The following is a 12,275-nucleotide window of genomic DNA, read 5'->3' as shown; positions in this document are numbered from 1 at the left end:
CTAGATAGAGCTAACTCAGTGTCACTTTACACTCTTCAGTCCAGCAGCTGGGGACACTCACCTGAAATAGCTTGGACTATGCCACCAGCCCTGGATAGGATGAAGAACATGGCATTCTTACCATGCTGCCTCAAGGACAGATGTGCCTGCCAAGACATGGTGAATCCCGACTGCAGAGTCCTAGCGGGAGGCCCAGAGCATGGGGGCTGAAGTGTTAGCCCATGGCTTCCCACTTCCCAGGCAGAGCCAGGGCAAAGCCTCAAAAAAGCCTTGCAGGCTTTTCTGTCCTCCAAGGGTTTCTCCTCTCCTGCCTGGGCTAACACCACCCAGTTGTGTGGTGATGGACAAATGCCTCCAGAGGTATCCCAGGCACAGCTACACTATCACCATAGCACACACATTAGCCTGCTAGGGGACTTATCTCTGGTTTATAGTGTACCCAGTACAAAGCAAGAACCCCACAGGTTTATTGAATGAGTAACTGCAACTTTTCAATATTAGACACTGTTTCGGCATGTTTGGTGAAGGAGGAGGAATCAGAGACTGTATTGGAGAAGAGAACACGGACCAGCCATCTGCTAAGATCCCAATTCTCTTTTTTCCTCTTTGGTTTTCTGAGACAGGTTTTCTTTGTGTAGCCCTGGCTGTCCTCACTCTGTAGACCAGGCTGGCCTCAAACTCACAGAGATCTGCCTGCCTCTGCCTGAGTGCTGGGACTAAAGGTGTGCACCACCATCACCAGCATCACCAGGCATCCCAATTCTCCTTCTACTCTCTCTCTCTCTCTCCCTCCCTCTCTCTCTCTCTCTCTCTCTCTCTCTCTCTCTCTCTGTGTGTGTGTGTGTGTGTGTGTGTTCCCTGTGTGCCACAGAACATTTGTAGATGTCAGAAGACAACTTACAGAAGTCAGTTCTCTCCTTCTATCAGATGGAACCCAAGGATTGAACACAGATCACCCTGCAGATGGTGGGTACCTTTACCCACTGATCCGTCTTGCCAGCTGCCAAGCTGTCTAGGACTTGGTGGTGAAGTGAGTGAGCCCACCATGGTCTGACTCCAGGCTCAGGAGGGACCAACCTACCCTGAGCTCAAGGCAACTCGTGCCCACCTTACAGCTAATATCCACCTTGGCTCACGTGCAGTTACCCTGGGACTTTCTAACCAAGGTGGACTGCGGCTTCAGCATTGCCTCTGTGGGACCTGGGGCTGCTCCGGACACGTGAGTGTTTTATTCGAACAATGAGCTCTCTTGCAGTAGGAGGCAGTTTAAAGCAGATCCCGCTGGCTCCATACCACACTCACACCAGCCGCAGCACGCTTACACGGCAGCTTCAGTCTGTGTGTGGTGGCCATGGCCAGAGCCATGAGGTCAGGTACAGAACTTTCCATTTAAAGAACCATAATGATGCTTAAACCTTCCCCTCTTCTTGGGAGCATTTTTCATTTTGAATTTTCAGATTAGAAATGGTCAACTTTTGATTTCTTTTGTGACTAGCAAATCTGGCCGAGGGACCCTAAAGAGGGAAGTGTAACTGGAGTTACAAAGGGAAGGAGGGAAACTGGCTCTGAGCTCCTGGGCCACTCTGCTTTTCTGACCTCAGATTCAGGATCTAGAGGCGTGCGGGACGCCACTTCATGCTAATTGGCCCTGTCCATCCTTCCCTCTCACATAGGAGCTTGCCCGGGTTCATATGCAACTATTTCTTCCAGGTGCTCACTATCTGACAGTCCCTGCCATGGTGGCCCTGAGCTTGCTTTTTTACTGATTCCACCACCTTGGAGCCTGGTCTGTCAGGAGCCTGAACAAGACATTGTCCTTATAAGGCCAGCAAACCGTTTTATGACTGAGTCCCTGCAGCTGTCCCCCTGGGCAGCTGCTGATCCTATCTACCCCTTGAATACTCTAATACCCTGCCCTACCTGCTCCCCTTGGAGAGGAGATGCAGTGAGAAGCCTGGGCAGGCTCCCCAGAGCCGTGTAAACTGCGTGAGGAGTGGGGAGGAAGGGAAGAAGGACAGAGCAGGAGAAACGCCATGTCCTCTGCTCACAGGCAGGACGGCACCCTGCCTGGCTCTGTTCTCTCTTCCTCTGCTCCGGGTTCCTAGTGCACGGCTCCATCTGGCTCAAGAGCCACAGCCATGGGGCTTCCCCACACCAACCCCAGCAGAGACATGCACAGAGAATGCAGTGGCGTTTCGCGGTACGCACGTGGATTTCTTCTCCAAGTTCTCCAGGTTGGCCTTCAGAACGCTGTAGGCGGCTGTTCGGGACTTCAGGTCTGTCTCAATTTGTGCCAGTTGCTGGGAGGGAGGGGGGAGAGACGCTCCTGGTGACCTTGAAGAGTTAGTGAGACTCTTCAAACATCTCACCAAGCATCCATGGGCACTTAGCAACAGTGAGCAAGCTGGCCATGGGCGCCCATTCATGTAATTCCACCACTTGGGAAGCAGAGACAGGAAGATCAGTTCAAAGTCATCGCTAGATAGCGGATTTGAACCTAGGCTACAGGAAACCCTGTCTCAAGGTAAAGAAAGAAACAAAAGAAAACAAAAAGAAAAGAAAAGAAAAGCAGCAGCCTGCTGACTCACCAGGGTGGTCCCATCTGTCTCTCTGACTCTCCCAACCCCCTACCCCCACCACCCCACCACCCCACCACCCCACGATGCCCACCACCCCACCCCCGCAGATGGCCCTCTTAGTTTCCATGTGGGGAAGCAGAAGAGAATAAGACCTCACTTCATAGGTGCTGAGGTATCAGCCACACAGCTTGCTTGCCCAGTGAACGCTAGCTCGGGCTGTTTCCTAGCAAGTAATGCCAGACTGAGGAAGCCCCATGTCAGCCTTCCCTCGCCCTGTGAGAGGGCAGCCAGTGATGTGTCCTGTCTTCCATGGTGACCTTCCATGTTCAGTCTTCCAATTGTCCACCTCCCCAGTCTTGACTGCAGCCTCCTCCCAAGCTGCAGGGGCACAATAACTGAGCACCTCTGTCCCCTGCCTTAGGCTCCCATCTACCCAGAGGACCCCAAAAACAGCTGGCCACAGTGACGAGCAGTTCAAGAAGGCTATGGAACTAAGCTGAGGCCAGAGAGCAACAAGTGACTAAAAGCCACAGTGAGCCCCTCACACAGGGTGTGCTCTGTGGTAATTTAAAGAAAGCTCTGCCCCACCCCTCAAGGGCTCCCACAGATCTGGCCCCGCAAAGACACAGCAGGACAGTGAACAGTGCCCTGTAGCCAGAACTACAAACAGGTGGGGGTGTATTTGATATGCATGGATGCACATCAGCTGACAGGCAGTGGTGGGCACTGCAGAACTGAGTATGTAGCCTGCTGGTTCTCAACCTGTGGGCTGTAACCCCTTTGGGAGTTGAAGGACCCTTTCACGGGCTCAGGTATCAGATATCCTGTATATCAGGTGTTTACATTTCGATTCATAACAGCATCGAAGTTACAGTTGCGCAGTAGCAGTGAAGATCACTCTGTGGCTCGGGGTCTGCACAGCGAGGAGCTGTGTTAGAAGGCAGCAGTGTTAGGAAGGTGGAGAGCCCCTGCTGTAGCCTTTGTACTCAAGCCATCTGGCCATCCACCCCCTTGCTGCCGTTCGTTCGCAGTGGGCTGTGAGGAGAGTGCTGGCTGGGCCCAGCAAGGTGTCTGCGCTACAGGGCAGGGCACAGTGCTGATGGGAGAGATGTTGGGATCATGAGATGAAACCCACAGCACTGTGGAAGCTCTGAGTTAAAATACTCAGAATCGACATCTGGGTCCTCTCTGACACCGATCACTTAGAGAGGGAACGGGAATTGAATCAGTAGCAGACTTCCAATGACCCTGTCTTTGCATTAATTATGGGGATGAGATTTATCTTTTCCTTACATTTTAAAAACATTTTTCTTCAAAATGATTATATATTCCCAGGACATTACAAAGCTGCTTCAGAGATCCACGTGCCTCATGGGGTTTTCTCTACTGATGGCACCCTTCTACGTCTGCACACCAGGCTACACAGGCTGCACAGCTACAATATGCTCCGATGATACCACATGCCACACTCTGGTGGCCACACCATGTGACTACAGGAAATGCGCTATATAAACTGTAAAAACCCTTGCCGCCACCTCAGGAGAACCAAGTGAGGCTGGGGCCGAGACACGTGCTCTTGTGGCAACATGGACTGAAGAGCAGTCTCTCACAGCTTCTGTCCCGCTGGCCTGTGGGCTCCCTGTGGTGGAGGGTGGAGCCATGCACACAGCACAGTTTGCGGGGATTTGTGGGACTCACCTTCCTACCCACATTCCCTCCCAGTGTGCTGCTTCAGCAGCTGTGCATCTGGGAACCCTGGCCTGGAGGGGAGCCAGTTCTCCTCTGTGCTTCTGCTGCTCTCTGACTCCCAAGCCAGGTCTAGTGTCCCTGGGACTCAAAACTCCCAACTTGGCATGCCCAACCTCATAAAAATGTATTCTCTGGCTCAGTAGTGGACAGGTGTGAGGCTCTCCTGAAAGCCACACCTGGCACAATGCCCCGGCTGCCCTTGTATTAATACCTTTGAGAACTTGTGCCTGATTGTCTTGGACAGGGATGTAAGCCCAAAGAGCCACACCCAGATTCCCAAGAACCTGAAGAAGAAAAGGATCCAAAGCCACCCGTCCTGCCCTGCCCTGCCCTGCCTACCGCCCTCAGGGAAGCTCAGCTACTCAGAGAACAGGACAGCTTTGTTCAGAGAAGAGCTGGGATCTCCCCAGCCATTGGGCCAGACAGACATGATGTAAATGGGGTTCTGTATGCATCAGGGCTGGACAGACAGGCACATGGAAGCCACCTTGGCTATGGGAAGCCCACATGTCCCTGCAGACCCCTCTGCTGTGGGGCCTGTACACAGGTGAGCAAGCTGGAGACCATGGCTTCCCAGATGGCAGACACCCTGTCACGGGGCTGCTATGTTATCACAAAACACTTGGGGGATGAGTTGGCACAGTGTGACTGAGAGGGGGGGTGGTCCTCAGCCAAACTGTCTTCTAAAATGATGAGGTTTCTTCCTGAGGAGCCAAGCCTGGTACCCAAGGCCTGTAATTGGAGCTACTAAGGAGGCTGAGACAGAAGGGACATGAGTTTAAGTCCAGCTTGAGTTACAAAGCTGGTTCAAGGCCAGCCTGGTCAAGTTAGTGAGACCTGTTCTCAAAATCAAAAGTAAAAGGGGGCTGTGGTAGAATGCTGAGTATGTGAAAGATATATCCAGTACCACAAAACCAATCAATCAGCCATCAATCAATCATCTGAGGGGCACTGGGTTTCCACGTGCAGAGTGAGGGAGGAAAGATTAAGCCTTCCCATCATCATATTTGAAAAGAAGTAGGGGAGTGAACTGAATTGGTGTCTGGGTCTGAGGTCAAAAGTCAAATACCTCAGGCCCATCCAGGGGACTGTCCTATGAGACTATGGCCAGTTCTCTGGGAGACAGGGACAGGAAGAATACACACAAGTCTCTCCTGGGCTTTAAGCTTACCAGGAGCATGGTAAGAGGAGACCTGCCTAGGGTCACTGAGGGGGCTAACATGCCAACCCTTTGCCCTCCACCTTGTCAGAGTCCCAACTCCATGCTCGTCATCTCTGATGGCCAGATGTGTGCAAGCATCTCTCCTCACCTTGGCCAGGGTGTCCACCACGCTCACCAGTGGCTGCTTGGCAGGATATTTGGCCATGTCCCACTCAAAGTGCGTCACGAAGGATGTCAGGTCAACTGGAAGAGCAAAGACAGTTTGACAAGTGAGTGCAGCCTTCCTGCCTCCCAGGACTAAGACTGGAACCCAGAACCAGGCCAGGCTGAGAGAAACCGACCTTGTTGCTCACACCAAAGAAGCAGCCAGAGAGAAGCTGAAGAAGGGGCATGGCTCCGGAAGTGCAGATGCTCCATGAGGGGACAGTTTAGAGCCACTGGGAGCCACCAGCTTGCCATCAAAACATGCCAAAGCTGAGGGAAGGACCCTGAAGCCGGTGAACTCTGAGCCCCACGGTCTTCCTCTGCAGCTTCTGCCTGGAGTTTGCTATGAAGCCTGCTCTCCCTAGAGGTTGAATCTAAGAAAGTAACATTCTGTGGCTATTGGTAACTTCTCCACCTTTGATAGGTGTTTGCCTACCCTCTCTAGCTGGGTTGATGCTGTTTTAGGGCATCCCAAAGGCATGCCAGAAAGTACCATACCAGCCCCCCAAACCACACAGCCATGGCCTGTTGCAGATGCCAGCTGCTTGGAGGATAGCCTCCCTGCTTCTTGAGCCCCAACAAGAGCAAGACAATGTTAACCCCCATCAGCCACCTTAAGGAAGACCTCTCATCGCTCAGCCACACAGTGGAACTTGCTTGTGACTGGCTTTTCCACCTGGGGCCACAGGCACCGTTGAACGCATGCCTGTTGCATTTTCATTAAAACCAAACAAATTTCACTGTAGAGAAGGATGTTCCTGCTACCCTAGCCAGCTGCACAGTAGAGGAATGGGAAGAGCTGATTGGGAGTCCAACTGAATTGGTGAATTTTAGTCCAAGAAGGCTGGCTGATTATGATATTTAGAGGTGTCTTGTTTTTATATGTTTGATTGTTTGTGACAGTCTCACTGTGTATCTCTGCCTGAGGCTATGACTAGCTGATTCAAGTTCCTGCTTTGACTTTGCTTCAGTGATACACTGTGACCTTTGTCGGGAAAATAAATCATTTCTCCATTAAAGTAGCCTTTGACATTTTTTTTATTATCACAAATGAAACTAAGACACTGGTTTAAGCCCCAGACCCCAAGCAAGAGAAAAAATGAGTCACTGTTCTTCCCTGAGAAAGTGGTCAGACCACTCACCTCTTATTGGCTTGCTTGTTTTGAGACGTCTCACTATACAGTGCTAGCTAGTCTGGGACTCACTATGTAGACCAGGCTACCAAACTCCCAGAGATCCACCTGCCTCTCCTCCCAAATGGTGAGATAAAAGGCATGCACCACCACATATGGCCTAAGGGATTAATTATTATTATACTGTGCATATCCAGAGAGAGCTATGGTACCTTGTAACTTCTCCTTTCCCCTTCCTGATCTTCCTTTCCTCCATCATTTCTCTTTATTCCTTTTGAGAAATTCTTTGTGTGGCCCACTCTGGCCTGAACTCCTGGGTTCAAGCCATCCTCCTGCCCTAGTCTCCCAGGTAACTGGAATGACAGGTACACAATACCACCCTCTCCTGGGGCTGGGGGATTCCCACCACAGGGTCCACACAAGCCAGCCCTTCCCTGTGTGTGCTTGTTCTTATGCACATGGAGAGAACCTGCCATCACCCTCTGAACTTGTATGGAGTCTAGCTCCCTGCTCTTGGGAATCCAGGGCAGACACCCTTCCCTCCCACCCTCAAGTGCTCAGTTAGGTAATAAATGGTGAGAGACAATACAGGTTCCCAGAGAAGCCACCAGGGTTACAATTGGACAGGGACCCTGAAGAAGCTGACACACAGAGGCTGCTGGGTGAGGCTGTGAGAGGGTCAAGGGTCAAGGGTCAGAATGACCATGGTGAACTTGGGAGGGTAACATTAGGAGTCTAGATGAAGCTGCTGGAGCAGGGAGGGCAGGAGCCAGGCAGGAAGACAGACAAGGTGTGAGGTCACATCTGTGCTTTCCTGCCTGGAGCTGACATGGAGAAGTAGGCAGGACTAAACCCCGTGGAAGAGTCCATGCTGGGAGCCGGTGGGGGGAGAGGAGAGGGCAAGAGAAGCTCTGGGAGTAGAAAGGAGGGGCCCACTCAGCAGGATGTAGGGCCAATGATGCACAGGCCATTAAATAAAGCAATACCCACATTCCTAGGCTGGGTGGCTAGGTGGAGGGAGGGACACTAATTTTCCTGGGAACCACGGAGCAGTGGAAGGGACAGGGCAGAGAGGCTGGATTAAGTTTGGGGCCAGCCCAACTTTGATGAGTAGATGTACAAATTCCCAAGAAGATGCAAACCAAAGGAGATTCAAGCATGGAAGTGGCCCTGCACTCAACAGGCAGGAATGCCTTAAAATAACAGCGACAACGACGCCGATGCCGGTGCTGACCAGTGAGCAGATGTGGACTGCAGCTTACCTCGGCCCGGATGCATGAATCATCTCCTCTGATTTACTCTTCAGCCCCTTTGAGGAATGTCATTGTCTCCATGGGGAAACTCCAGCCCACAGTGAGTTCTATACGCTCCATTACAGCAGGAAGAAAGGAAACAGCACCTAACACCGTCCATCATGAAGAAGGTCCTTGGCTCCCCATCCCCGCTGTCACCTCCAACAGCAGGGTATAGCTAAGCTACAGGAGGAAGGAGGCACTCCTCACTGGTCTCCACACAAGGTCCACACTCTTGATTTTTTTTTCCCAGAGTGTTTGGACTTAGCAGAGGTGGTGGAGAGAATCTCTGTGTGTAACCACACTGTGACCATACACGCAACCACAATGGTGTCAGAATTTACAGAAAATCTCTAAGATGCTGGGGAGTGGAACACCTGAGAGGATCCATGTTCCTGAGGAAGGGACATCAGAGAGCTCTGGCCATGCTCACCTTCTCCTGACACTCAGCCAAGGAAAGACTATGAGGATACAGACAGTGGCCGCCCATAACCAGGCAGAGTTCTCATTAGAACCTGAACCACCTGGCAGGTATAGTGGGGCCTGGCCATAATCTCAACTCTCAGAAGGTTAAGGCAGGAGGTTAGCTTTGAATTTGAACCTAACCTGAATTACATGATGAGTTCTAGGCCAGCCTGGACCACAGAGTGTGAATGTGTTGTAGAAGCCTCCCAGTGTGTGGAATTTGGGGATGGTGGACTGACAGATATTAATTTAGGTTTTAGCATTAGGACAAATTTTGTCCTTACCATGACCCCAAAACTAAACAAGATCACATGAAGCCTCTCTAGAGACAGCAATGCTAATTGTGGCGAGGACTGGACAAGAGAAAGACCTCCCACTGGTGATCTTAAGCCTTTCCTGAAGGTGAGGAACCAGCAGCCAGAACAGATGTCACAGTGATGTGTTTTCAGGGCCACTCCCTCCCCACCCTCGCTGTCACCTCCAGCCATGTCACCCTTCCACCCAGGCCATGTAGTGCCCAACCCCCACCCCCTCTGCCAGCAGCTCTGTCAGTGCTAAGGTTGGATCTGCTGCCCTAACTGACCTGTTCCCTCAGTGTCCCCAGAGCCCATCACAGGCTCCACAGAACCAAGTGCTCCACAGAATGCTCAAGACACTGACAGCCATGCTCATTACAGCCAAGATGGCTGTGGGAATGCACACTCTACAGGCTGCTTAACAGAGACACTTCAGAGCAAGCTCTGTTCTTTATGCTCTGTCACCAAGCCCAAAGCCTCCATGGTTTTCCCATTCTACTGCAGGGTGCATGGCACTGTGGGTCTCTTCCACAGCCTGTGGACACCCAGGGCACTCTGGGGGATGACAACGCTCTCCTGCAGGAACTCAGTGGCCTCTGGGTTGGTGGCTACTCTCTTCATCCTTGATCCTCTGCCATGTCTCCCACTCCAGTGACAGCTCAGGACAATAACCTTTGCTCCAGATCACAACCTGAAAGTCCTTTCCATCTACACCTTGGGAGGAACATTGTTCCAGAGTGGCCTCTGCCACCCCAGCCTTCCTGCCCTCTCAAAACATACTCCCCACGGGCGGCTGCCTCTTGAGCAACAATGACTTCATCTGAAAAGCCGAGGCAAGGCCTTGCCCAGCACACAGGGCTCTGGCTACATGGGCGGCAGCCAATCCCTGCCTAGCCTGTCAGGTCTCCCGCAGCCCAAGCCAGACACGTGCGTGTCTGCCCTGCATCTTCTGGATTCACATGGGTCTAGGTCTTACTGTACTCCGCCCTCATCTGGTGGCAAAGACAGACAAAAGTAAAGACTAAGACCCTAGAATGGGACTGTTATAAAGTCCATCGCAAGGGAGAAAAGTAAGTCCCAGAGAGTTGCCTGGCCAAGGTCAAGATGGACAGCATGACATGACCTGGTCTGACCACTTCAGGCCTTCATACTATCAATCCCCTAAATGCCCCCAAAGGATACGGGATTAGTATTTTAATTTACAAACCAACAAAGAACTCTAGGAAATTCTATCCCTGATCTGAGGGTGTCCTGCAGAAGAAAAGACTTCTGGGAGATTTTGGGTTGAGTGAAGTTTAAAAAGTCTCTTGACCCTAGCTGGACTTTTTGGGAGGCACTGATGCTCAGATGTATGGTTAAGGTTGGGCTGCTACTGTAGGCACTGCCTTGTGGTGCTAGTAGGCCTTTGGCAGGTTTGGTTCACAGAACATGCTCAGAAATAGCTTTTGGAAGTGACTAGGCCTTGCAGGAGGGCTGGAGATAATGAAACATGCTAACCAAGCAACAAAGCCCAAGTATGCTCCATCTCTTAGAAACAGTGCCTGCAGACAGGGCAGAACCCACGCGGAACAGTTCAGCAGGATCATTGTAGGTGAGAGCTGAGTGTATGGGTTTGTTTGCTTTCCATGGTTTGTTTGGTTTAGTGCTGTTAGGGTGGAACTCAGGGTCTGGCACTTTGCTAGGCAAACACAGATGATGATCTCTATTCCCTGTCCTGGATCATGTGAGCATTTTGATCAACATTTGAATGTATGCTTAAACCCTGATTCTTCCTTCTTACTCAGAAGACCCTTTGAAACTTTAATGCAGAAAAGAACCTCCTAAGCTTCGCAGTCTGAGGCTCCTCAAGTCTCCTGCCAGGAAACAGCGTCAGTTGTGAACCTCACAGAATCTGTTGTTCTTAGGATTGTTAATTCACTCTGAAATGACTTGCTTGGGTTGCAGATGTAGCTCTGTGTAGCCTGGCACGTGCAAAGACCAGGGCTTTATTTCCAGCACTATGTGAACCATAAGCCAGATGTAATGGAGCACTCCAGTCAATCCCAGCACTTGGGGAGTGGAAACACACTGATCACCCTGAGCTACACAGCGAGCTTGAGACCAGGCTTGGCCATGTGACACTGTCTCAAAAAGTTATATGGAATAATATTACTTGCTCTTTCATTCTGCTAGTTACAGCAGATGAGGAAAAAATACAAAGCCAACAGTTCCTTCTGCCACCCCAGGAGCAGCCTATTCTAGAAGACTTATGATGTGTACAAACCTTACCCAGGCCACAGGAGCAAGGCCTGGCACCTAAGGTGACATCCTTAGAGAGAAGGCAGGACACCAGAGACAGGCTGTAAGACCAGGAAGATAACAAGCAAAAGGATGCTGAGGCTCACCGAACCCCATGGAGTCGGTGGGTGAGGCCCAGTTTCCGGGAGCATGCAGGCTGCTCAGGAGAGGCAGAGGGGGACAGGCAGGAGAGGGAGACAAGAATAAAGCAACTTTGAGAAACTTCTGAGGCCTGATCACTGTTCCCCCACAACCAGCCTGAGCCCCACCCCCACCCCCAGGGACATGCAGCAGCACACCGAGTACGTGCACAGCAAACAAGACGCAACCTACTCTTTAAACATTTCATTTTTTCCTTCAGACCTGAAACATAATATAAGATGGGGTTATTAAACCACAAAGACATGCGAATCCAGGTTCAGAGGGGGAGTGAGTATTCCATTTGCCAATTTAAGCCAGTAAATGTAGAAGCCTTTTAACAGTAACAGGGGTATGCGTGCATGTGTGTTTATATATGTGCTACTTATCCTAAATGATATAATTGTAAATATGCATGCTCTCATTTTCATGTAGAGAGTTAAAGTTAATTTTCTCTACAGATATGTAAATATTTAATTCTAAAGTTTTCAAAGTATCCAGGTTTTGGTGTGTGTGTGTGTGTGTGTGTGTGTGTGTGTTACTTTTATATACATTCTGAGACAGAGTCTTATATAGCTCTGGTTGGCCTAACTTACTCAGTATCTCAGGATAACCTTGACAGCCTGATCTTCCTGCCTACACTTCCCCAGTGGTGGGATTACATGTGTACACCACCACAAGTGGACTCCAAAGTCTCCAAGTTATTGCAACATACTGAAAATACAGCCCAGATGGCATCTGCATATTTAACAGCCAAAACAACATTGGATGGAATCAGGGTATGTGTCCATCAGCAACATTTTGGAATGGGAATACTCAGGAGGCAGTGTCTGGATGCAGCCCTGCTCTCTCGGCAGGCGCGGCCGCTTCTCACATCTTGTCAGGTAAAAAAGTGATAAGTGGGTGGAAGTGCGTGGGAGTTTCTATCATTGGTACAGAAAGGGTTAACAGAGCTGTGCCCTGGAGAGGGAAATGGCCCC

At 50.8% G+C, this 12,275-nt stretch overlaps 1 protein-coding gene across 2 annotated transcripts in view; it reads right to left on the bottom strand.

The window, feature by feature from the left end:
• Atp6v1c2 (ATPase H+ transporting V1 subunit C2) overlaps nucleotides 1–12,275 on the bottom strand; it is a 36,898-nt gene that overhangs the window by 9,768 nt on the left and 14,855 nt on the right. For both annotated transcript variants that reach the window (XM_052186067.1, XM_052186066.1), the window contains exons 5-6: nucleotides 5,639–5,733; nucleotides 2,209–2,300 (exon numbers count right to left, since the gene is read on the bottom strand). In XM_052186067.1, coding sequence (XP_052042027.1) covers nucleotides 2,209–2,300; nucleotides 5,639–5,733 — 187 coding nt within the window. The remainder of the gene's footprint in view (nucleotides 1–2,208; nucleotides 2,301–5,638; nucleotides 5,734–12,275) is intronic.

This window comes from Apodemus sylvaticus, chromosome 6, assembly GCF_947179515.1.
Source record: "Apodemus sylvaticus chromosome 6, mApoSyl1.1, whole genome shotgun sequence".
NCBI lineage: Eukaryota > Metazoa > Chordata > Mammalia > Rodentia > Muridae > Apodemus > Apodemus sylvaticus.
Note: the sequence above shows the minus strand (reverse complement) of the source record. Positions and strands in the feature narration are given on the sequence as shown.